The sequence below is a fragment of the Carassius carassius genome, chromosome 9, assembly GCF_963082965.1.
Source record: "Carassius carassius chromosome 9, fCarCar2.1, whole genome shotgun sequence".
In the NCBI taxonomy this organism is placed as follows: Eukaryota; Metazoa; Chordata; class Actinopteri; order Cypriniformes; family Cyprinidae; genus Carassius; species Carassius carassius.
Window position 1 is genome coordinate 32,716,522 of NC_081763.1, and position 26,565 is coordinate 32,743,086.

At 37.3% G+C, this 26,565-nt stretch overlaps 3 protein-coding genes across 4 annotated transcripts in view; 1 reads left to right on the plus strand and 2 right to left on the minus strand.

The window, feature by feature from the left end:
* Positions 1-6,616, minus strand: part of LOC132149659 (jupiter microtubule associated homolog 1-like) — a 12,870-nt gene extending 6,254 nt beyond the window's left edge. The window contains exons 1-2 of the mRNA XM_059559056.1: positions 6,447-6,616; positions 3,879-4,018 (exon numbers count right to left, since the gene is read on the minus strand). Of these exons, the coding sequence (XP_059415039.1) occupies positions 3,879-4,018; positions 6,447-6,502 (196 nt within the window). The 5' untranslated portion in view covers positions 6,503-6,616. The remainder of the gene's footprint in view (positions 1-3,878; positions 4,019-6,446) is intronic.
* Positions 6,617-7,071: 455 nt separating this feature from the next.
* Positions 7,072-15,626, minus strand: LOC132149660 (small ubiquitin-related modifier 2). Its single transcript, XM_059559057.1, has 4 exons — positions 15,469-15,626; positions 14,208-14,339; positions 8,549-8,620; positions 7,072-7,674 (listed from the first exon to the last, which is right to left on the minus strand). The coding sequence occupies exons 1-4, from the start codon at positions 15,487-15,489 to the stop codon at positions 7,612-7,614; spliced, it is 288 nt and encodes a 95-aa protein (XP_059415040.1). The 5' UTR covers positions 15,490-15,626; the 3' UTR covers positions 7,072-7,611.
* A 1,842-nt stretch (positions 15,627-17,468) lies between these two features.
* LOC132149635 (nuclear pore complex protein Nup85-like) lies at positions 17,469-25,511 on the plus strand. 2 transcript variants are annotated; one of them, XM_059559029.1, is made up of 19 exons: positions 17,470-17,645; positions 17,924-18,017; positions 18,093-18,249; positions 18,323-18,393; positions 18,475-18,518; positions 20,097-20,166; positions 20,245-20,366; positions 20,449-20,583; positions 21,469-21,591; positions 21,668-21,799; positions 22,789-22,895; positions 22,970-23,053; positions 23,246-23,311; positions 23,835-23,986; positions 24,063-24,180; positions 24,254-24,354; positions 24,751-24,902; positions 25,089-25,178; positions 25,273-25,508. In XM_059559029.1, the coding sequence occupies exons 1-19, from the start codon at positions 17,613-17,615 to the stop codon at positions 25,369-25,371; spliced, it is 1,950 nt and encodes a 649-aa protein (XP_059415012.1). In that variant the 5' UTR covers positions 17,470-17,612; the 3' UTR covers positions 25,372-25,508. The 2 variants fall into 2 exon arrangements, with proteins under 2 accessions (XP_059415011.1, XP_059415012.1); XM_059559028.1 differs by having other exon boundaries at positions 17,469-17,645; positions 17,924-18,249; positions 25,273-25,511.
* Positions 25,512-26,565: the final 1,054 nt, after the last annotated feature.

The window sequence follows — 26,565 nt, forward strand, 5'->3', positions numbered from 1 at the left end:
TTTGTTCTGTGTGTTTGGCTGGTGGTAAATCACTCTGGCTGTTTGAGTTTACATGCATTTACAATTCAATCATCATGTCATAAATATTCCCCATGTTGCTGGTCCATGGTAAATGTTCACGACTAAGATTTTAAGGTCATTTTGTAGAATAAACAACTGTGGTTCAATGTTGGGTCAACGCTTGATGTTGGAAGTCAATCTGAGTCATTAAATAACATCATGCTGTTTTCTGGAATCAGACGCTGTAATAAACATAAGACACATTTGCAACAGGTCTGTGTGATGTGAGAGGAAGACAGCCACTGGCAACCTGAATGAGACTACACACACACACACACACACACACACACACACACCTCGAGGCTTTGAGGAGTGTTTGAGTGACACAACCCTGAGGTCAGAGGTCAGAGAACAACAGCAGCAGCCGTTTGCATCTCAACACACAAGACACAAAGAGCTTTTGGTTTGATGGAGAAAAAAAACAGCATCCCATTGAGAGTCAATGGAGTGATTATAAACGCCAAACCAGCTCAACGGTAACAAACGCTCTCCTTCGGCAGTCTGTGTTCAGGACGGGCTTCTCACGATGGAGAGAGTTAACGTTTCAGAGTCATGACACAGAGCAGATATGAAAATAAATATGCACATCACACTTAGAATTGGATAAAGAAACGGAAAAATTATTAAAAAACATGGTTGAAAATGAGAAAAAAAATTTTTAAAAGAAAAGAAAATAATATGGGGGGGAATTTTAAATATAAAAAGAAAGAAAGAACAAACTTATAGAAAGCATGACAACAAAACTACACTGTAAAAAGTAATTGAGATTTAAGTTTTTTTTTTTTTTTTTTGTAGACCTAGCAATTTTTTTATAAATTGGTTCTCAACGAAGCTAAAGATTTAATAAAACAAATATAACTTGTTTCAGCTCAGAAATGCATGTTGAAACAACTGCGTCATACCGTAAAAAAAATAATAAGGCGGCAGCGTCAACGTATTTTAAGTTGACTCAACTTATTGTTTTTTACGGTGTAAAAAAGGGGGGGGGGGGGTGAAGACTGTACAAAACTTAGAGTCAACACATGAATCACTGTATATGATGTGAATCAAAACCAACAGTGCAAAATAAAATAGCTAAATAATCAAACTGGCTGAATGTTCAGAAATGTTCCAAAGCACAAGTATTTTAGGATTATAGGGAGACGGGCTCGGTGACATCACTGATCACTCCCAGAGTTTTAACGGAGCATCCGGTCACGACTGAGCCATTTTACACGGACTCCTGTTTCCATGTTAACAGTGATTCTGCAGGATTATGGGAAGAGGAGTTTATGACAGGAAAAAATATTAACAAAGCCGCTTTAAGGCAATCCTTCAAGGTTAGCAAAAAAAAAAAAGCATTACGCTGCAGTCCACTGGCAAGGAGACAAGAGGCTTCTTCTTTAAACGGACGTCAGTGGAGATGCTTCACTACGCTAGATAAACTGCTTTTGTGGCTAAAAAGCTTATTTAATGAATCGACAGCCTATTGGCTTCTCTTCAACATGCTCGCCAATAAACATTGGCTTTGGATTGAGCTATTTTTAGTTTGCACTGAAAAAAAACAACAAACAGTTGTTTTATAAGAGATGTCATGGACTATTAATAAAACATAAAACAAAAATGTGCTTATTTTATTACACTTTTAAATTTTGGCCTGTAGATTTCAATTATGACATATCTTTAGAGGCCATAAGTTTGTTTCTCCACTTCGGTATCACTTACATACACCAAATCTAGCAGTTTTATTCCCATCCATATTCTGAAGGTTTTTACTGAGGGGTTTGTTCATACATCATTCGCTTGATTTTATTGCGGCACAATTTTCACATTTGTAGATGTAAACTACATTTCTAAAAATTTGTCCGTTTCTCCATTTCAACAGCACTTCCACCAAATTTACCCGTTTTATTCCCATCTATACTCTGAAGGGTTTTACTGAGGGGTTTGTTTAGATGTTTATATAACCTTTTATTCCAAAAAACACAATAAAATTTTTTTTTTTTTTTGGCTGTTGTTAGTTTTTTTCTTCTGATAAATGGAGTGATAAAAAAAGTGATTAAAATCCCCTCAGTAAAAAAAGAAACCTCTTCTCTAACATGTCAGCAAATAAAACTAGACTTTTGAACCTGTCTTTATCCAGTGTTCAGATTAATTCTCTGGAAATGTTTGCAAATGAGTGCATATCCAATTAGAAATACGCTTATTTAAACATAACATATCAGTAATGCAAAATAATTGTCTCAGATGTACCGCCATGACTCAACTGGGGACAGTATAATGATAATCATTTGTTACATTTGTACCCTTTTCACCCTTGCTGTCTTGCAATAATGGAGAAAAATGTAATGGGATTTTAACTTCCAGAGCCAACTGTTATACTCCATTAGCTGACAAAAAAATAACTAAAACCCCTTCCAAAACACAAAAGACAATCACAAAGACATCCTGCCAGGCACCTCTGACGTCTCGCTGAACTTCCTGTCGGCTCATTCAATCAAACCCACATTATAAATCCACAGATCCTACTCTCATGCATAATGCACATAAAAAGCCCAAGAGTTTTCCCTAAAGTCATGATGCAGAATTCATGTCAGTCACTCACAATCTCCAAGACCTGAAGATCATGGCATCAAATCTCTGAAAGGCACTCAGTTTTTTGGGTCACTTAGATCCGCTTATGCATGTCTTTTGATTGCTACTGAATTTGAGCCTTGTTTTCGGAGTAACAGCTGTAAAACAAACGCTGCGGCGGGATTCAACATCTCAGACGAGAGCCAGGGAAATGTCTTTAGAGAGAATCACCAGATATATGAAGGACACCTGGCCGAGTGAAGCATTAGCGCTGAATCAAAGCTCAGATTATCCTGATACCAGCTCCTGCAGGGCTAATCGTGCGACACAACACAATACACATTTCTATTCCAGAAAATAAAGATGCTGTCAAACTCTGAACCTCTAAACACAGAGGAGCCTTGTGAGGGAACATCCTTCATGAGTGACAGATTCGGAGCAGCACGTGAAGCACATGGGAGAGGAGAGTTTGACGTGTTGCTAAACTAACATGTTACTTTGAGCACAGACACAGCACTGGCATTGGGGACATGGTTTAAATTATTAAATAAAGTTCAGGTGTATTTATAAGTCAACATTTCCCTTCACTGTGTGAAAGGGTTTCAACATGACGTCACACACTATCCTTCCCTTCACCATGAATCACTTCCTGAATCACTGGACGGTCAGGATATTTGTCCAGGAAATGACATCATGCCAAAGGCATGCTGAAACACTTGTGGTCGTCTGTGAACAAAGCAAATATAGTGAGGGCAGATAACTAAATTAACCATGAAAAAACATTCAAAGGCAGGTTTTAAACACTGAACTCCAGCTAAAATCAGTGCGTGCTCCATGGGTTCACACTGCTGCTTATCTGAGCAAACACATGTGTGAAACCAAGACGTCACGTTCTCTCCGTGTGCCGACAGAAAGACGCACAACCGGTTTGAAAGACATCACTGTAAAATGTAGATGTTTCTGCTTAAAGTTCTGCTTGTTTAATCAAATAAATGCAGAATTGGTCAGCAAAAGAGATTTTCAAATATGTGTGTGCGTATATACATATATCCCAAACTAGTGTATACTTTTATACAGATGAGGTCCTTGATTTCCTCGTTTACATTAAACATTTGTGTTAAATCGTCACAGTTGTTGAACATATAAAGGTGACATTAACGCCATGCTGGTTTTAAATAATGCAAGCATTAAAATCTAACCAAACCCAGACCTGACCAGCAGCAGAATTTAAACCAGATGTCTGTGTGTGTGTGTGTGTTCTGTACCTGGTGGGTTGTTCCTCCGGTGGGCGTGAGGGTCATCAGGTTCAGCAAAGATACTGGAGGCCATCTTGTTTTTGCGCACAGGCTTCTCCTCTTCTGAGCCGAAGGAAATATTTGAGGCTCCGCCAGGGGGACGCAACACCCTACGAGACACGGTCAGAAGATTGCCGCTCAACAAATCAATTACACAACCTTAAAATAAACAGCACATATCGCATGAAGGAAACACAGCAGGACTTGTACCATGCAACGATGCAAATACGTCAACAGTAGAGATTTAAACTCTCGATAACAGTAGAAATGATCATTTTACATGCTTTACATGTGAGATCGAGGAAGCAACATACAAAAATTCAAAGCAGGGTATGTCGTAAGTTTAGAATGCAACTTATGTGCAAATTTAAGTCTTTCTTCTGATAGTGTGCTCATATCAAAAGTCTATTTTCATGACGAGCTCAGAGTAATAAATCAAAACCAGCACAATAACATTTCAATAAAGACTATTACATACAAAAATGTAGTGTTTCTTAACATAAAAATATCTAGCAATTATATAAGGTCTTCCATTCTGAAGTCATTTTTAAAAAAACGCCCACAAGTAAAGTTTGTGGATAAAATATTTGCCTAATATCATTTAAAAGCAGAAAAGTCCAAAACATATGCTTTACAGTCAATGAAGTCAAATTATATAATTAGTTGCATGTTTCATGCATGTATGCCCTTTCACACATAAAACATTGTGCATATTCAATAAAATAGCATTGATTAGACATAGGCCTTATACATTTTAATGTGTGCATTTGACAGACACTTTTATGACTTCATCAGTTCATGCATATGCTGGGAATCGAACCCATGACCTTTGCATTGCTCTACAATTTAAGCTAATAAAATAGGCATTGCCACATGTATAATAAAGTATGCACCACTTTGTACAAATATCTATGTTGCGATGGATCTATCAAGTGACTCAGCTTCAGTCATAACACCCACCCCTAAACTGAAAGACACCACACACACACACACACACACAGCTGACCAGACCAGAGCTCATCTGCTCACATCAAGTGCTATTCCAGTGCTGCATGGTTTTGATTCAACACATATGTTGATTCATTAAAAAGACAGAGGGTGAGTGTGGACAAACCCCGGGTGAAGAGCAGCAGACCTGTGACTGATGTGGTCGAGGGAAGCCCTAATCAATGCTTTTGAAAAGCCCAGTGCTGATCTCAACACCCTCCCTCCATCGGCGCAGAACGAGACCAGCTGACACCCGCCGGCAGCTGTCAGGGTCACCTCCATCCCAACACAACTTTCTGCTCCTTTTGTCAAAGGAATTGACGGTGTGGCGATTATAAAACCAACCAGTGCCGTCTGGATGGACTGGTTAAACAGCTAATGCCTTAACCAGACTAAAGCTTGGGATCAGATCAAGAGACTTTATTAGAGAAGAAGGCCATTCGCTCGAGACCCCACCCAACCGACACGGGAGACACATGGCATTAAAAACCCCTCCTCAAGCCCAAGATGCATGCTGAAAACATCACTAAATCAGTCCAAGTGACCAATAAACATGCCTGCTCTCGGCTTGACCTACATTTCTGTCCTTTCCACTGAGGGGAACCCCAGACACGCAGGATTTAACGACTAAAACTGGGGGAAATGACAGGGGAACGAGAATCAAAGGTGGTGAGGGAGGCAACATGTTGCAGCAAGACCCAAAGCCAGGATGTCTGATATTAGGATTAATATACCAGACGATGCCATAATCCTCATTTAAGATGTGTGCATCAGGCGGAAACAAAAGCCAAAGCAACATTTCTGACATGCAAATGTCTGAATGCTTTTCCATCCCTCCCTTGAAAGTTACAGACCATATCATTTCTGGATACACAAACACACCTAAAAAAAAAATCAGTTAGTTTGCATCCCAAAGTCCTTTGGCCAGACGTGCAAACCTTCCACTGGCTGGCTGGACGAAATTCAATGCATCTGTTCCAACCCTACTATCAGAAACCTTTTAAGGACAATGGAGCGGGTATTTTTGGGCCAGAGCTGGAGGTTACACCAAACTGTCAGATGACTGGGATTAAACGGATAACAATATAAGCAGCAGAGAAAACATGTATTGATGAAACACAATGCAGATAAACTTTAAAGCAAATCACCCAGTTTGAGAGGGCAGTGGAAGCCTGCCAGCCCCATTCCTTTAGGCTGGGTGAAGTTTGGGCACCATCCACATCAAAACACCAGACATCACATCAAACCTGCATACAATGAGCCTGGAGTGAATCTCAGATCATTATAAGGGTGGATGGGTCTTCATGGCCAGGAGGAAGAGGATGATGATGATGGTGACAGACAGTCTGGGTTCATTCAGACCAAATGAAAACGTGAATCAATCCAAACCCATTAAATATTCAGGTTGTTAAGCTTCATTTGCGTTCATGTATTGGTGGAGGAATCCATCCATCATCATCATCATCATCATCATCATCATCACCTCCAGCTCTGAGCTCCTCTTCTTTTGTCTTCCTTCGGATCTCAACAAACCCTTTTAAAAACACTTACCTGGAGCTGTTTTTGGCGCCAGGCTCCATGCCTTGGAAAGTGGTCGTCGTAGTCATGTTGAGCGGGTAATGTGCTCGCTAAGCCGCGTTAGAAACCCTTCAGCAGGACTGAATTCGTCTAAATCCTTTCTCCCGCATGGGCTCCACCCGGACCAGCTGAAACCCGAGCACAGCGGAGCGGCGCTTTAGACCAGCCCACGAAGCCCCGCCCACCGGTGCGACGCGCGACCTGATTGGACGGAGGCCAGCGGTCCCTGGCGTTTGATTGGAGCACTGGCCATCATTCACACTATAGGTTTATGTGATGTGTGGCTTACTGCAAAAACAGCCGTAGGATAATCGACGTGTTATGCAAATTGAAACTTGCTCTTTTATTCCAATATTTTAAAATACCTTAAAGTTTCTTAAAGTTAATAGACTGAAATACACATATCATGCAATTTTAGTGAAAATTTAAATCATATTTTTATTCATTCAAACTACAACGGATTTTTAATAATCTAGAATTACATCTAATGATACTTTGCTTCAAGAATCATTGCTAAAATTATGCACAAAACAATTATTCAGAATGCAAAAACAATTTAAAGATTGAGCGCAGTGACTAAAACACACTGACAGCTTGATAAAAAGAGAATATTTTATTTCAACAAGAGATTAGACAATACAGACAGATGCTGGACTTGTCTGAAACAGGACTTCGCTTGAACGTACTCGAGATAAAGCCTGTTTAACACAAGACTTGCACTTTACGTGACCACTACAATAAAAAGTCGTAAAACCAATTTGTCTGAATGGAAAACAGAAAGTCGATCCGAATTGCAGGTTTGTCTGCGTGAAGTATAACAGAGCAGAAGATTTCTTTATCATTTCTCAAAAAAGACTGTGAGCTCAGATCCGAGCCAGAACAAAACCCACACGTCTGGCATCCTCAGTGACTCTTAAGGGGAAACATGTATTAGTTGGTCTATACACAGATGATGCTTTAGAAGACTCTGGCTTAACATGTCAGATTTTACACCAATTAAAAATCCCAATGTAATAATTACTGTAGCAGAAACCCTTTATGTACAAAACGAAAGAAAAACATGATGAACTGAAAACACTATACAACAGCAGTTATAGATAACCATGAGGAGCGGAGAGAGAGAGAGAGAGACGGTCATTCAGATGTGTCCTCCTGTCTGTTGCTGGAAAACATCAATTGTGTCTTCATCCTCCATCTCCAACTGCAGGAGAACAAGACGAGGTCATTTATTATTCACTGTTATTAATGAACACAAGCCATGTGAGGTTACGTGAGTCACATGTGATCACAGTGCAATGCCGTCAAGCCAGATTCATTCAGATAAGATCTATTATGTGTGGAAAAAAACACTTTTCTTCTTCCCTAAACGTTCATCTGAGAGCACACACGACACCCGCTCTTTCTAAACGAAACAAAAGCGTTGAAGTCAACCTGACATGCTTTTAGCTTCCAATCATCACCGAGAAAATTATTAAGCTGACTGGATGAATAAAAAGTGATTGCTTAATTTGCCTAATTTATCAACGACAATACAAACTGGATTCTGTCAATACAAACTGGATTCTGATTATTATATTATACTCATTTTGCATGTTACACTAATTTGGCAAATACACGTTTTAACATATCTTTTTATTACCATAAATAAAAAATGACGATAAATTAAAGGCAGTACAAGAAACAATATATGCAGTAATTCTCTACACATTCATATACCTGTACAAATACATTATAATGAAATATAAACAATTGCATACAAAGATGTTGTTTTAAAGCAGCTTTACAGAAAATACATATATATATAAATATATATATATATATTTTCATTGCAGTAATTGACATAATTATGAAAATAATGTCACAATGCAATTAAGCTTCATTCTCTTAATGTTTCTAACAATGCCATTAGTCATTTTTTTAATGACCTGGATATTCACAAACAGGTTTTGCAAGCTTTGTCTTTTACTTTACATTAAACAGGGTTGACTTTGAAGTCCATCCGGTTTAACACACACACACACACCTGTACAGAGTGATGTCACTGTTAGACCCAGTGAGAGTCAGTGATGTCATACCTGTGCGGGCGTGTCTGTCTCGTTAATCGGCTGTCCGTCAAACCGGAATCGAATCTGCCTCATCGTCAGTCCCTGGAGAGTCAAGCACATCAACACTCACTGCTGTTATTATACTACTATTGATATACTGCTACAGCTTTATTGAGGTTTGGGATTCACAATCTAATTTAATAGTTTTAGTAAACAAAGCCAGCTAAAAACAGGAAAACAAATAAATTCCGAATGAATTAATCAATCAGTCTGATTGTTTTTAATTAATCAATTGGCAACTCAGTCTCGAACGACATTAATATATATTTTTTTATTTTTGCTGTAGTTTTTATTAATGTTTTGGCCTAACATTTATATATATATATATATATATATATATATTTAGCTAAATTTTTGTAATTTCGTTCAAATGATTACTATTTAGGGTTTACTATTATTTATATACTGTTATATTTTTTATTAGTATTTTACTGCTTCAACTTAAAACTAAATCAAAATTAGAAATGTTGCCTTAAGAACTAAATTAAAGTTTGTCATCTAATATTTATATTTTAGCTTTATTTCACTTAACATTTTTTTTTTTAATAGTTTTAGTTGGCGAACTCTACTGAAAACTGAATAAATCCTGAATCCTGAACGAATTAATCAATTAGACCGGTCCTTTTTAACGAATCGATTTGTAAATCAGTCTCTTAAAATGCTAATCTGAAGGTCTCCACAGTATCCGACATCATCTCGGACGTCCCACCCCTTCAAGGGAACTCAAAGTCTGAGATAAAGATGACTGATCAGCCTTCATATTTATTTTCCGCTGCTGACAAGGATTTCCTGACGTCTGAATGAACATGAACCTCAGGGCCGGGACACTTCCTTCCAGCAAACGCTGTCCTACTTCTGCCCCACGATGAGATTAACCCCTCCTCCTCCGCCAGGAAACATGCGAGTGACCTACAGATCAGGCGTCTTCACCTGCTGTGTTTACAGCTTCATAAAGCCTGGACACTTCTGATGAGCTCAATGTGATCTCAGTAGTGATCTAGCGTCTCTCTCTTTGTGAACATTAGAGTCATTGTTCTCTCTCTTACCCTCTCTCGCATGGAAGAAACCTTGACTTGGACATGAGGGTGTGATAAAGCCAGCAAATAGATGGATGCGTGAGTGTTTATTGATCAGAACGAAGAGCTTTCGTTAGCGTCTTGCGGCCAGAGCACTCCTGCAACCCTTTCACACTCTGCTTCATACTGTGTCTTTGATTTCTGTTACACTGACAGCGAGGTCAGGATGTTTCTCCACGACATTATCTAGCAAATATCAGTCATTCTTCTTCTTGCAATGTGTAGAAAGTACACAAATATGCAAACAAATGTCTAGGTAACAATCAAATCAAAAGATTTGAACACCGTGTTCTTTCATTTGAAAGAATATTATTATTCCCCGAAACCTTGATTTCTGTGCAATTCTATGCAAAATGAGCTTATTATTAAAAAAAAAAAGCCTGCCAAAAAAAAGGTACTTAACTCAAAAGTAAAACTAATTTTAATTCCGCACTGAACGATATTTGCTCATTTTAATTATAAACAAGACTTCATATCCTCATTTTGCATCTTGATTTAAGGATGTTTAGAGTTTGATGTTCATTATTTGCAGTGTGTGCAACATTTAATGCCACAACTTTATCAATTTAAGACTTTCTGCTCTGTTTTAGGGTCTTAATTTGTGAAATGGTGAAATGAGACTTTTAAGACCTACAGAAACCTTGGAAAGGAGGTCAAGGAACGCCTGGATGTAAAAACGGGAGGTTCATGCTAATAAGTGCATGTTTATAAAGTCCCATTGCTTTATTAGAGCAATTATGCCTCCTAGGTGACATTTCACTTTTGAGTGCATCCTCAATCTATGTTGAGCCACTGTTGAACTGTTTTGTGGTAGTGAAATATTTTCCAAAACTGGAAATATAAAAGAAATTAAACATAAAATCTTGGTAAATTCAGATCCGTAGGGCAATACCATGAGAGCAAAGAATTAGCTACAGGCTTTTGACAACATCTGGAAACATTTAGCTTAAAAAAAATTATTTGAGAGACACTGCCAGTTCGTTTCTGTATAAATTACATATAATTTATACATATATTATGTATGTATAGCTGGTAAAAAAAAAATGTATAGCCTAAATGCAATATAAGTCGCTTTGGATAAAAGTGTCTGCTAAATGCATAAATGTGTAAAATGTGTAATTTATAGTTTACAAATATAGTTTTGTTGTTGTTTTCTTTTTCCTATAAAATTGTATTGAGATTGGTTTATTTGTTGTGCTGTATTTGTATGCAAGGTTTGGTGTGTCCACAACAATCCTGGGCAGTTGCTTCTCAAAACTAGTCCAAAACTAGCCCAAGCGCGTTTCCAAGAAGTTCCCCGATAAAAATTGCTTCCCAGGGTTAAAATATAAGTTTTTTGGAAGGGTTGCCTTGGTAAAATTTGCATTTTAGGGGCTAAATATCACGTTATTGGTATTGGGGTTGCTTCAAACCACAGACATGAAAAACAATCGCAGACTTGGCAACACTGGTTCAAGTGGAGCAGAATTTACGCAAGTCGTGGCCTAGTGGTTAGAGAGTTTGAATCCAAACCCTAGGGTTGTGGGTTTGAATCTCGGGCTGGCAATACCACAACTTAGGTGCCCTTGAGCAAGACACTGAACCCCATCTGCTCCCCGGGCGTCGCAGCATAAATGGCTGCCCACTGCTCCGGGTGTGTGTTCACAGTGTGTGTGTGTGTGTTCACTGCTCTGTGTGTGCACTTTGGATGGGTTAAATGCAGAGCACGAATTCTGAGTATGGGTCACCATACTTGGCTGAATGTCACTTCACTTTTTACTACACAGATCCGTAGTCTACCGACAACTAACACAATCGCTTTCAAAATTAACAGAGAATCGCCTGCGATTTTAAAATCGATCTTGTGTAGATTGTCAGTCAATTACGGCTCTGTGTAGTAAACGCCAACCAGTGGTTGATTTTCATGTCCGCAGGTCGAAGCGACAATACTAATAACGTGATATTTAGCCCCTAAAATGCGAATTTTACCAAGGCAACTCTGCCAAAAAACGTATATTTTTTAATCCCGGGAAGCAATTTTTATCGGGGAACCTCATGGAAATGCGTTTCGAATAGTTTTGAGAAGCAACTGGGCAGGATTTGTTGTGAAAACCTGGCAACCCTGATCTGAACGCACGTGCTGGACATATACTTCTAATTACAGGGGCGTCTTTACTGACGAGATACGCATGAAAATAGCATTCATTTTTTTTGCACAGCCCTAATATTTTTTACACAAATTTTTTTAATATGCTAATATGTATAATAATAAATATGGATGTAACGATTAACCGTGAGCAGGTTGAAAAATCAGTTCAAATATGTGATGATTCAAATCGGTTGAGATGCTAAACAAATAGTGAATCATTTAGGTGTAGAAGTTTATATGAATGTATGTCTGGAGGAACTTACTGTCTTTAGAAAAGTTTAGATGGTATTTTTTCTTTTTATCTTGCCTCTGTATAATGCATATTAAAGTTGATAAGTGATTTATTTACAGCGGTAACCAAGGAAACGCTTTAAGCTCCACCTGCTGCAGTGTTTATAAGTGCTTTGTTTACAGCAGTAACCAAGGAAACGCTTTAAGCTCCACCTGCTGCAGTGTTTATAAGTGCTTTGTTTACAGTGGTAACCAAGGAAACGCTTTAAGCTCCACCTGCTGCAGTGTTAATAAGTGCTTTATTTACAGCGGTAACCAAGGAAACGCTTTAAGCTCCACCTGCTGCAGTGTTTATAAGTGCTTTGTTTACAGCGGTAACCAAGGAAACGCTTTAAGCTCCACCTGCTGCAGTGTTCATAAGTGCTTTGTTTACAGCGGTAACCAAGGAAACGCTTTAAGCTCCACCTGCTGCAGTGTTCATAAGTGCTTTGTTTACAGCGGTAACCAAGGAAACGCTTTAAGCTCCACCTGCTGCAGTGTTCATAAGTGCTTTGTTTACAGCGGTAACCAAGGAAACTCTTTAAGCTCCACCTGCTGCAGTGTTCATAAGTGCTTTGTTTACAGCAGTAACCAAAGAAACGCTTTCCTCCCAGACCTGTTGCTTTCTGCGTTTCTACCGCGGTGTAAAGTACAGGGAAGATTAGGCAAATAGACCGGCGACGTAGGTCTGCGAGCATTTCTCAATACAAAGTACGCTGATTTTGGACTTGCATCCTCGGTAGTTCAGACTTTGTGCATTCAACTCGGGAGTGTGATGTCCGCGATGACACAGGTCCGGTAATTCTGCAAACAGCAGCGTACTTGATAACATCAGTCAGCTCGCTTTGGCTACTGCAATTTTCCTCTCTGTATATTTACAATAAAAGGAAATAGGATATCAAATACCACTGCCTCCTTTTTGTTTTCATTTAAACATAATAACAGCTGCAGAAATGTACTTAGTTCAGGGATATGAGTTTATACAGCCATTACAATGAAACGAAATATTATATAAATTTGCCTTTTTTATTTTCATTTTAACATATAGATAAATTGAATACAGACCAAAGAAAACCTGTTAGATTTACCCCGCAGCTGAATTATATTTAATGTTTAACCACTAAAGAGACATCAGAGCCAGCAGCACATATCAGAAGGTCTAGCCGAGGTGAGGCTGCTTCTCAGCGGATACATGCGCACTGAGCTCTCGCTGGTCGCGTCGAGCTGACCGTCTCTGAGATCGGCGAAACACATTTTTAAATAGGTGCTGTCTTTATAAATAAACCACAGATTTGAGTTTTAAACAACTACATTCTCGCCTGAAATACTTTTAAAATTACATTTCATGACATAATAACAGTAATATTTTGAAAATGATCCGAATAAATGGTGGTTGAACCCAACCAATGCTGCATGAACTCAACCAATCAGGATGTTTAGCGCCCAAGTTCCGCCCCCGAAAGTTCCGGAACTTTGAAAAAGTACAACCTCACCAACAGGGACTTTCTGAGGGGCATTTTTTTACCGGGAACTTTATTTAGTTCCTGGTTCCTGCGGTGGAAACACACCGAGTACCAGGCCAAAGTCCCTAGTTCCAGGGTAAAGTTCCTGCGGTGGAAACTCGGCATATACCAACAAAACACCAATAATATGGATGCGCTATATTAGTATATTATTAATCAATTTCACAAAGAAATGTACCGTATTTTGTCCAAGCAATAATAAAAGGACACATTTAATTTATAATTTGTCTTAAATCTCATTTTGTAAAAAAATTAAATTGTGAATCGAGAGTTGAGTGAATCGTTGCATCCCTAATAATAAATGCAATTTAACTAACAACAAAAATGCAGTTAACAATATCTAACTGTTATAATATTTGCACTGCATTTTTGTTATTCTTGCGTTGACAAACAAGGCAAACGCTACTGTATTTCTTTAGAACAAAAGTAAAGAAATTACGATGAGCTTGTTTAAAATAGCTCTGTATTTTTAACACAAACTCTAATATGTGTAGCCAGGACTACAAAATGCTGTTGGGACGGTACGTTTTTGGTCTTGTAGCTGATACGAGCTCACAGAAGAGATATTGTGTGTGTGTGTGTGTGTGTGTGTGTGTGTGTGTGTGTGGCAGGCCGGCCGGCCGTGACCTTACCTGTCTCTCACAGTAGGCCTTCATGAGCTTGCTGAGGGGTGTGTGTCTCTTAATTTTAAATTGGACCACTGACCCGTCCTGTCCCGCCACCTTCAGGTTGATGTGGTCGTTGTTCTCCGTCTTTACCCCCTCCTGAGAAAACAAAAACAAAATGTACATACATAAAAGTTAAATGAGATATTACATCATTCTTCCTTGCATATTTTATGCACACATCTCATTTGCCATCACTGAATGTAATTATTCATGGACATTTTATTAGTTGCTAGTTTGGAAGTATCAGTGGGAAACATAAAATGCATTAAATAGAATAGTTACAATTATTGGGAAGGTAAAGAACAATGAAGCTTGACTTTTTGTTTAACAGAAATGTCTTGAATCAGGCTCAATCTGTGCTCTTGGACAATGACAATTTCTTTATTCATATTTTTATGTATTCGTTTTTTTAAAGAATGTATTGTAAGAGTATGTTGTATGTCCGTTTCAAAAATACTGTACTATTCAAAAAAATGGCTCAGTCATCTATGATTTATCAACAGGAGTGCTGTTCGTAGATTGATGATTAAAACAGATTGTGAATTCATGCAATAATTAACATGGACAGAGAAAGCCATAAGCTAACATAACACTCTTTTGGTCAGTACAAACACTATTTTTGTCCTCTAGCTATCTGAGATACACAAAACCACGTGGTCTTACGATTAAACTGTAATTTTCATAATGGATATGAATGCTGTCCGACCTGACCTGACCAAAATGGATACATGGGATTGTTAGATGGTTTGAAAATCCTAAGCAGTAATAAACAAACACGTGCATGTTCATCTTCATGGTGGTTTTAGTGGGTTTGGGTGTTATTAGCAGTGCCGTGCATGAGCTGCTGTGGTTGCACGTGATGAATGGATGCAAATATGAGCATCCGACTCACATCATAAACAGAAAATATGTTTCCATCAGAGCTTGCACGTGACGCGTTTCTATCAGCAACATACGCGCGATATTAAGTCGTTTTACCGTGTTTTCTCCTTCTTATGTTTTATTTGAATGCGTCCGTGTGTCGCGCGCGCTGTGAGCTCGGCATGCGCGTTCACGCGTCTTCTTCCGGTGTTTTTGAGGCGGCAGTTACAGTATTTATCCGCTACGCGCGATATTTCACATTAAAAATCAAACCATCCGCGTTCTTCCGTGTTTTCGCAACCCGTCAGACGCCTTGAACTGTACCCGATGATAAACGATCTCTTCCGTTCTAAACGCCACTCACCTTGGGTTTCTCGTCGGCCATGGTTATTGTGTTTGCGCTTCTCTCGACGCCGCCACACAAAAGACTCAGCGGGGGCGCGCACGTCCGCGCCCCCGATTAAAAACAGGCGCGGCGTGCGCGGTCACGAGCGGGGCGTCCTCACTCCGCGCTCCGCCGCGATTGGCCAGAGCGGGTGACGTCATGCGCGAGACCAGGGAGACAGGGAAACATGCACGCGCATTCGTGCACAGTGTCTTTTCTTGAAAAAAAAAATGTTTGGGCAAATATGAACAAAAATAACACAGAACGACGGTGATTTCCTAGTGATTATCATATGTTATTAGATATATGACGTGGACATCCATGAGTTTATTGTTTCTTCTGTTGATTCTGAGGGAAAGATCCTGTTCTCCTCACACTGGAGGGAAGGACGCCATTTTGTTCTTCATGTCAGTCACAGATCGGGCTGAATGGACCTCAGCCTTTATTCGTTAATAGTTTAAAACGAGTGTGAGCCAACTACAACAAATGTGTGATATAATCTGCAGCAAACCCATTCGGAACCTCTCATGAGAAACATTTACCCATTAAAGTGACAGTAAATAAAATGCATTAGGACACTACATAAAACAGTTCAGTATCTTAAAGAAACAATACACGCTGAACCAAAATCTTTATTTTATTTATATATACTGATAAAAACGTAAAGTTTTAGATTAATAACATAGCATCGTTGATTATACAGTTAATGACACACTACCAAGCTAACAAATTTTGATGGCCAGAATGTAATTTTTTATGGTTTGTTTTTGGTTAGCCAGGAAAGTTTTGGGAATATAAAGTACTTATAACGTTTCAGAACATCAGTTTTTGGTTCGCAAAATGTTATTCTAACGATAAACTAAAGTTATTATAACGTTCCCAGAACATCAGTTTTTGGTTCGCAAAATATTATTCTAACGTTAAACCAAAGTTATTATAACGTTCCCAGAACGTCAGTTTTTGGTTGCCAGAATTATGTTTTATGGTTTGTTTTTGGTTAGCCAGGAAAGTTTTGGGAATATAAAGTACTTATAACGTTTCAGAACATCAGTTTTTGGTTCGCAAAATGTTATTCTAACGATAAACTAAAGTTATTATAACGTTCCCAGAACATCAGTTTTTGGTTCGCAAAATATTATTCTAACGTTAAACCAAAGTTATTATAACGTTCCCAGAACGTCAGTTTTTGGTTGCCAGAATTATGTTTTATGGTTTGTTTTTGGTTAGCCAGGAAAGTTTTCTTAACACAGATAGAACATTAGTTTTTGGTTTGTAGAAGGTTATTCTAACATTAATCTAACATTCCCCTAACATTAGGATAACATTCCCAGAACTTTCCCATTCGGGAAACTTTTCCGTCAAACTGACGTCATCAAAGATGTAATGCTATTCCCAGTCGGAAGAAAATGTTCAGATTTTAATTAAAAATGACCAAGACGAACTGTGTTTTTTTTCAACGGTTTAACTTGCAGGAATTAATTGTTCACATCAAGACTATTAATGTGAGCTAGTAAAGTAAATAAATTCCATTTAGACTTTAAAGTCATGCGGAGTTTAAACTAAAGTTATTATATTATAACGTTCCAACAAGTTTATTTCTTGGTTCTAAAAAAAAAAAAAAAAAAAAAAAAAAAAACTAATCTTCGGGGAACGTTCTGTGTTTGCTGGGTAGAACAGATTTTTGGGCTTTACCAATAATGACCCTAATTTTACGCTAAATCAATTTTAAATAAAACATATAACTAACATTTTTGCATTTATAATGATCAGATAAATACTTTACGTTCATTCACATCGCCAGAATTGTCCTCGGACCGACCAGTTGTCCAGAGAACAGCGCGAAATTATGTAAAAAAAAAAAACTGTGCAAAATGCAAACATGACAAACATTTGTGAATGGCATGTGTTAAAGTTAAATATTGCTGATAATTCTACATCACTGGTCGTTTTGGAAAGAGACTTGTATTTTGTTTAGGCACTCAGTGCGTCGTACTAACCGCGCAGAGCATCAGGGGTCCTTCAGACTCATGGCGCTGGTTTCTGAGCGCTGAGTGTGTTGAATGTTTTTCAGATATAACAACATAAAACGTCGGTATTTCAGGAGAATTTAATATCGCGGTGTTATGGAGGAGGTGGATGAAGAGCCCAGTCCCACGGTAACCCCTGATTTAAACTCTTTCATCTATGCTTATGAACATTAATGCACGGTACAAGTATATAAATGTGAAGAATATGCATGTGTGGAACAAATATAACGTAAGTTAGCTCTAAGGCATCTTAAGACAATATCATGATACTAAACTAGATACCAAACTAAAATACCATGGTATGTTTATATATGTGTAATAATATGTATGTTATATGTTGTGTTTTATTATATAAGTATGCATGCATGAATAAAAGCCTCTTATATTTAATAATGTGATCTTTGCAGCTAATTCCCAGCGCTGGATTTCATCAGAGGCATTTGGGTTTTGAGTGGGGTCCTGGAGATCTGTTGGTGTATGAGACCGACTACAGACTGCAAGGTATTGACCTCCTCGAGGGAAACACTGAAGAGGGACGAGGACATGAAGCTCATCTTTTGTTGTGTTTGTGCTCAGGTCCGAGGTCTGCAGGCTCTCCGCTCGTCCACATCGTGAGGAGAGATGAAGACATCTGCTCTCCCATCCTGCGCAAACTCTTCAACGAGTCCCATCTCATCTTCGTGGGGCTGCAGAAGATCAGAGAGGACGTGCCCAGCAAGAACAAGAAGTCACAGTGAGTCCTGGAGCCTGACAGTGTGGACGTACTGATCTGTACATGCTGTCTGATCTGTCCCTGTCTCCTGCAGGTTTGTGAGCGTCAGTAAGAACTACAGGTCTGTGATCCGAGCCTGTATGGAGGATCTGCAGCAGAACGCAGGTAAACACGCACACGACACACATCGCACACGAGGAAGAGGATGCTCTCCATCAGATGATCACACTGTCCTTCTCTTTTCAGTTTCAACACGAGATGGTTCTTTAGCGTCACAGTATGGAGATCAGGTACTGTGAAGAGTCCACATCAACTCAAAACAGACTGATGTATTGTATCTGTACGAGCAGTGCGGTTGTTAAAATATAAAAATTAAACCTATTAATAAATTCTATAATCGTATATGAAGTATTATTTTGCATGCTTTATATTTTACAGGTAAATTAATCATATTTACAACAATAAAATATGCATGCATTCTTAATATTATTAAATGCTTTATTTTAAGCTAAATCAATCATTAGATTATAACAAAACAATATGCATGCATTTATAAATATAGATTAAACACTGATTACAAAATTAAAACCGCATAAATAAAAAACTAAAACAGAAACTAAAGTTATAATTAAAACAAAAAGAAAAAAACAAATTGAACATGAATACATCATAAAATAGAATATTAATATATGAATAATTAATTTGTATGCTTTATTTTATAAAGATAAATTAATTACTACATTTACAACAATAAAAAATAAATATGCATGCATTCTGAATATTATAAAATTCTTTATTTTAAGATAAATTTATCCTTAGATTATAACAAAACAACATGCATGCATTTATAAAGAGAGATTAAACACTAGATTACAAAATTAAAAAGGTATGCAATATGCATGCATTCTAAATATTAAATCTGAAATAAAATGTATAAAAAACGAAAACGGAAACAACACATTTTTTAAAAGCCTTAATTAAAGTTATAATTAAAACGAAAACTAAAAAAACTAATTAAACGTTAACACATTCTATAATAAAATTTTAATATGAATAATTTGTATGCTTATTTTATAAAGAAATTAATTATTACATTTACAACAATAAAAAAATAAATATGCATGCATTCTGAATATTATTAAATGCTTTATTTTAAGATAAATTAATCATTAGATTATAACAAAACCTTATGCATGCATTTATGAAGTTAAACTTTAGTTTGCGAAATTAAAATGGTATGCATGCATTCTAAATATTAAATCTGAAGTAAAATGAATAAAAACTAAAACAGAAACAACAACACATTTTTTAAAAGCCTAAATTGAAGTCATAATTAAAACTGAAAATATAAAAACGAATTAAACATATGAAAACATTCTATAATAGTATATAAAGAATAATTTTGCATGCTTTATTTTATAAAGATAAATTATTACATTTACAACAATAAAAAAATATGCATGCATTCTGAATATTATTAAATGTTTTATTTTAAGATAAATAATCATTAGATTATAACAAAACAATATGCATGCATTTATAAAGAGAGATTAAACACTAGATTACAAATGAAAGCCGTATGTATGCATTCTAAATATTTTATGTTTTATAATGTTTTTAATGATTATTGCAACCATAAAAACATTTATGCATTATGTATTTTAATAAAAACAAGTTAATTAAAAGTGATGTTAATGTCTTTTTTTTATTGCAATGCCTCTGAAACAATCTTTCTGCTGACATAATCAAAGACACATGAGCAAAGATAAAAATAAAGTTATGATCCAATCAGATCTCTAATAAAAGTCCTGTCCTCATGATTTCGACTGAATATTTGACTGAAGTCAATGCTGGTCTGATCTCTCCAGGTGTCTATCCTCTTGGCGATCGAGCTCATATGGAACTTGTGTGAGGTTCTGTTCATCGACGCGGCTCCAGGTAGAGAGAGGCGTCTGAAATGTTCAAGCAGACCTTTTCTTCTAGTTTGTCTGACTTGGTTTTGTTCTCTTGTTGCAGCCGGGTCTCTGCTGCTGCAGCTGCTGGATTGGGTGCGTCTGCACAAGTCAGACGTGGACACGAGAGCGCGAGAGGTGTTACAGAGCGAAAGCCCCGCCCTGCATCGGTCCTACTGGGACGTGGTACGACGCACATGACCCCTGACCTCCAGAACATCTGCATATCATCAGCTGTGTCCTTACATGTGTCGTTGTGTGTGTGCAGGTGATCAGTTTAGTCCTGCAGGGCCGCATGGATGAAGCCCGTCAGGTGCTGTCCAAACAGGCGTCTCTGCGGCCCGAGAGCAGCTCTGTGTTCAAACGCATGGACGTCCTGTTACAGAGCATGCCCATCTTTAATGTACGTTCAGCAGGACGCCCACGCCCTACACGCACCTCACACACTTTTCCTAAACCTGCTGAGAACAGGATGTATTTCACCCCAAAATCAGAAGGAATTATATTTTAATGAAGCATATTTTTTAAGGTTTCATGGTATGTTTACATTATACTCATTACAATTAAATGCATTTAAAGGCTAAATTCTTAATACTGCAATGCAGAAAATATATATTTACCAAATAATAATACTACAATTTTGTTCAAAATGATTTCTGAAGGATCATGTGACACTGAAGACTTGAGTAATGATGCTGAAAATACAGCTTTGCATCACAGGAATAAATTACATTTTAAAACATATCTGCATAGAAAATAGTTTTTTGAAATGTTAATAATATTGCACAATATTTTTGTATATTTTTAAGAGACTTCTGCTCACAAAAAAAAGAAAAAAGGAACTGATCTTTCTGAACCCAAACCTTTGAATGGTTGAGTACATTTTAAACCTATAATACCTTATTCACAATTTAAAGTATAAAATCTGTTTTGTTTAATACGTTGCGTAATTAGTGGTATCTTAATTATACATTGTCACATTTGTTGTATCGTCTTTTATTTGCTGATGTAAAGTATGTAAACAATTGCATTATAACTACTGACTCACAACTGAGAACTACAGAAAAAAACTTTGAATGCAATGAGAAATTTAAAAGCAAAAATATTAATCGACATTAAACTACATTTTCTATATGTAAAATACAATATTTTATGTTTTCTTTTTTTGGGGTGAAAAATAACGACTGTTAATCACTTCAACAACAGTCTTTAGGACTCATTGTTTTTATAAAACTCACCATATAAATGGCTAAATAATTGAGCTCTGCGTGCATGCTGCTTGTTGCAGCCCACTGGAGCTCAGACGCTGACTGAGTTTGATGTCAGATGGAGACAGTGGCACGAGGAGTGTGACCGCTGTCTTCAAGACAACACCTTCGCTGGGAACCGTCACCTGGAGACCCTGGTCAAGGTGAGGGGTCGTGACCTCTGCTGTGTCTGAGTCTGCTGAGAGCGTGTGACCCTGACCTTGACTCTGTCTCTGTCAGATCCTGCTGGGTGATGAAGACACGTTACTGGAGCAGAAGGAGCTGCTGAGCACCTGGTATCACTTCCTGGTCACACGGCTGCTCTTCACTCAGCCCACCATCAAACCGCCCGACCTGCACTACTACGCACAAGTACATACTGACATACTGTCAGAGTTCTTATCTCATTTCTTATTTATTTGAAATTTCTATCTGGTTTTTATTCATTTGTATTTCAATTTTAGTTTTAGTTATTTTAGATCATCTAGTTAAACTTGGCAATTAGCTGCATTAAAATTAGTTGAAAATAAATATTATTTAATATTTTATTGAAATTCCAATAAACGGATTTATTTTTATATTGTAATTTTTTTTTTTGATAGTGTTTTAATTTTTTATTTATTTTTTTTTTAAGGTTTAATCCAGTTTTAGTTAGTTACATTAGTTAATTAGTTAAATAGTTAATTTCATTAATTAAATGAAAATTAGAAGTCTTGCCCTGACAATTAGCTAAAATAAAATGTTTAAAAATAATAATAAAAAACATTTTACAGTTTTTAATGTTATTTCAGTTCAATTTTATTTTATTTGAGTAATTTAAATTAGTATTCCTTTTAATTTATTTAAAGTTTTGTTGTTGTTGTTTTTTTGTCTTTTTTTAATTTGTTATTTTTTTATAGTTTTTATTATTTATTAAATTTTATTTAATTTTGTTTTAGTTATTTCGGTACATCAAGTTAAAGAAAATGAAAAATGGAGCATTGACAACCAGTGTTTTTTTTTTTATAATTTACATCAGTTAAAGTTTATTTAATATTTATTTATATATATAAATAGTCAAATTAAATGAAAATGAGAAATGTTGCTTTGACAGCAAGCTGAAATTTATACATATATATATTTAGATTTTAGTTCAGCTGAAGTGTATTTTGTAAGTAACAAATAGTTTTCTGGGTTTAGTGTGCTGTAACTATAATAACCCTGCATGAGGCACAAGTAAAGCTGTCAGATATCATACAAACAGTTGAGCATTAGTCATGCAATGATATCCAAACTTGATTTGATAGATTTGACTGTGTATAAATCTATAAACCCGGCTGTCAGGCTCCATGTATCACACTGAGCTAGTGTTGGTGTTGCAGTCGAGCATGAACATGTTTCTGGGTCCACGGGCGTCTCCGGAGCCTCTGGACATCATCCTGCTGTCGGCCTTCGAGTTCGACCTGCATCAGGTGATCAAAGACTGCAGGTGTGTTACCTCTCTCTCAGCACAGACACACAGTCATCTCTCCAAACTAACACAGATGTGTGCCGTTTCTGCAGCATCGCGCTCAACAACTGGTGGTTCGTGGCTCATCTGACGGATCTGCTGGATCACTGCAAACTCCTGCAGTCGCACAACCTCCAGTGCGTGTCTCACGTCACATCAGATGATTGCACACTATGACACGCTCATATTTGAGTGTCTTTCAGACCATTTTCCATTCATATATGTAGAAGAACGTTTACAGATCCACGTGGCTCTTTGAGAAGGTTCTGGTTGATGTGATGCTCACCTTGCTGTTCTGGTTGTGTGTGTGTGTGTGTGTGTGTGTGTAGTTTTGGGTCTAATCTGCGTGAGTTTCTGGTTTTGGAGTACGCCTCGGGTCTCTTCACACATCACAGGTGATTAAAACCCATTATTGATCTCTGAGGACTAAAGAGTTCAGTCTCAGTTCAGTTTTTTTATGAATATATATATATATATATATATATATATATATATATAGCTTTGTAAAGCATTACTTTATGTTCTTCATGCAAAATATAAATATTTATAAAATAAGTATTATGAGATATTTAAAATACAATATTTTAATACAATTAAATAATGTTAATAATCTACATTTTTTATTTATAATTGTATTAAATATTATAGAATAATATATAATGAATTAAATTATTTAGTTAATTTGTCAGTATATAATTTATCATCATTATATATGAATATAATTATTTTAATTGACATTTACTGTTATTATTTTTCTAATATCAATTATAATAACTCACAAATTCTTGACTCTTGATTCATCCAGTTCTGAACTGCTCAGAATAATGTATTCTTCATACCTGTGTGTGTGTGTGTGTGTGTGTGTGTGTGTGTGTGTGTGTGTGTGTGTGTGTGTGTGTGTGTGTGTGTGTGTGTTAGTCTGTGGCAGCTGGCGGTGGATTATTTCGATCACTGTCCTGAGTTCGGTCGTGTGTATCTAGAGCTGCAGATCGAGAGAGTCCCGCTCGACACCGAACGTAAAGCTGTTAAAGTCCTGCGGATCTGTGAGGACAGACAGATGAGTGAACAGGGTGAGTAAACAGTGACCGATCGCTTCACAAGCTCGTCGTCCTCTTGCCTAAAAGAGCTGATGTGTGTGCGTTTCAGTGCGCAGTATCTGTAAGATCATGGCTAAAAGAGCTCTGAGGAACAACCGCCTGGGATCTGCTCTGTCCTGGAGCATCCGAGCCAAAGACGCTGCGTTCGCTACACTCATCTCTGAGAGGTTACACACCATCCATCTGTCTAGATGCTGTTCGACTGCTCTTTTTACCTAACCCATGCTTCGTTTCCCACAGGTTTCTTCAGGATTACTGTAACAGAGGCTCTTTCACGGATCTGGATTTGCTGGATAATCTGGGTCCTGCCATGCTGCTCAGTGACAGACTGACGTTTTTAGGTACAATATGAGAGAGCGACGCCATTGATGAGATTTATCTGAAGCAGAAGAGCCGCTATAATGCAGTGTGCATCACATTTCAGTCCACCATTCAGTCTCAGATGCTTTCATGTGATCGATTCTTCAGCCACATTCATTTCCAAGAACAAACACGTTTGTCTTTCCAATAATAACTTGCTCCTTGAGTATTGATTCTGAACTATAGCTAAAGCTAGTCAGAAATAGTTTTTAGCAAATGCATGCACATTCAGCTTTCACAATCAATTCCCAATTGATAAAAGCATGTTTTTCTTTTCTAACATACTGATTCACTTTAAAAGACGTGGTGTTACAGATGTACAAATGGTTTCTAATGTCCCATATCCATGAGATGCATGACTCCATGTGTGTTTACAGGAAAGTACCGTGAGTTTCACAGGCTCTACGGTGAGAACCGTTTCTCCGAGGCGGCCAAACTCCTGCTGTCCTTGATGACGGCTAGGATTGCCCCTCGCGGTCTGTGGATGACGCTGCTGACCGACGCGCTGCCGCTGCTGGAGCAGAAAGAGGTCAAGACACAGACTTGAACTCATCATTACACTCGCATTTTACTGTAGTCAAGAAATGTGTAGAAACAATGAGTATTTGGCTACAGAACTTCAACCGTTTGAGCTGTACTATTGTAGCTTAAACCATAAAGGTGTTTAGCATTCATCTGTGGGGTTTTGTTTAAATCCCTCCGTTCTCATGTAAAGGTGATCTTCTCCGTGGATCAGACGTATGAGCTCATGTCCTGTCTGGAGGAGCTGAACTCAGGAACCAAAGCCTCAAACATGACAGACCAGGTACGAATCCTCTCTAGAACATCCCAGAGATGCTCATTATCATGTTTGGTTGTGAATCAGGATGTTTCTAAGTTGTGTTTCTTCTGTGTTTCAGGATGAAGACATCGAGTCCACGAAGACGGAGCTCCTGCGACTGGCTCTGGCCCGTAACCTGGCCATGGCCATCGTCAAAGAGGGAACAATAGAAACATAAATTCATCTGATCATCCAGATGTTTTTCACTCTCTTTGTGTCCTGTACATAATTCACAAACATGACTTCTTTTATAAAACTTTTTCCAGTATTTGCAAAAAACGAGTTTGTCTTCCTTATTAACTTCTTTTGCCTTTTATAGAAAAAATGTGTTCCTGTAGCTCAATTGGTAGAGGACTGCGCTGTCAAGCGCAAGGTTGGGGGTTCGAATCCCCGGGAACACATGATAGGTAAAAATTGATAGCCTGAATGCACTGTAAGTCGCTTTGGACAAAAGCGTCTGCTAAATGCATAAAATATAAAAGGTCTTCTGAGGGAAAACTTGATTGCTCATGCTCTATTGGATTAGAATTTGAGGTACATCAACTTAACCTATCAACTGTAATAATTATACAGGGATGGAAAAAACTATGCAAGAAACCTCAGCATTGGGTAGATTTAAGTAGCATTTGCATTAATGGGAGACACTGCAGGCAAAAACAGTTTTTTCATGCATCCGTCCATTTTTAGATTTTGGGTTTTATGGCTTTTCATAAAGTAGTTTTTTCAGACTTATGGAAAGAAAACATCCAAATGACACTGTCAAGTGTTTCTTTTATACCACTTTATCTATTTGTGTCAATACATTTCAATTATAATACATATATTTAAAGGCCATTTTCTTAAATCGAGTTTTTTTCTCCAACACTGAGCCATAAATCTCCTCTTCAGTGGCACTTACACACACCAAACTTTACATATTTATTCCGTCTATATTCTTAAGTTTTTTTACAGAGGTATTTGTTCATATATAATTTTCTTGATTATATAAAACATTTTATTCCCCCGGAATTTTGAAAATATATTGTTTTCAAAGTTCAAAGTATTTTCTGAATTATGGAGTGACAAGAGATACCCAGATATCCCTGTGTAAAAACATTTGACTAATATGTCAAAAAATAAATAAACAAGAATTTTTGAAACTGACTTCATCCAGTGTTCAGATTTTTGTACTAGAAATGTATGAAAAATTGGCGACATTTCATTAAATAATGCATAATTTGCATATATTTCAACAAAATTTTAGAAAACAATCAACTTGGTATTTTTTTTCTACCCTATTCACCTGCATTTCAACGGTCATTCTAACTTTAAAAAGAAAAGAACGGAAATTATTCATTTACGATATCGACAGATGAACGATATCGTTAGATTC

Excerpts from the sequence above, each read along its gene's own strand:
- LOC132149660 (XM_059559057.1), bottom strand. The coding sequence starts at position 15,489 with ATGGCCGACGAGAAACCCAAG. Across the intron at positions 8,621-14,207 it reads AGGCCTACTGTGAGAGACAG|GGACTGACGATGAGGCAGAT; the intron begins GTAAGGTCACGG and ends TTGACTCTCCAG. Across the intron at positions 7,675-8,548 it reads AGACAGACACGCCCGCACAG|TTGGAGATGGAGGATGAAGA; the intron begins GTATGACATCAC and ends GTTCTCCTGCAG.
- LOC132149635 (XM_059559028.1), top strand. The coding sequence starts at position 17,613 with ATGGAGGAGGTGGATGAAGAGCCCAGTCCCACG. Across the intron at positions 20,584-21,468 it reads AGAGCATGCCCATCTTTAAT|CCCACTGGAGCTCAGACGCT; the intron begins GTACGTTCAGCA and ends TGCTTGTTGCAG. Across the intron at positions 24,355-24,750 it reads TGACAGACTGACGTTTTTAG|GAAAGTACCGTGAGTTTCAC; the intron begins GTACAATATGAG and ends GTGTGTTTACAG.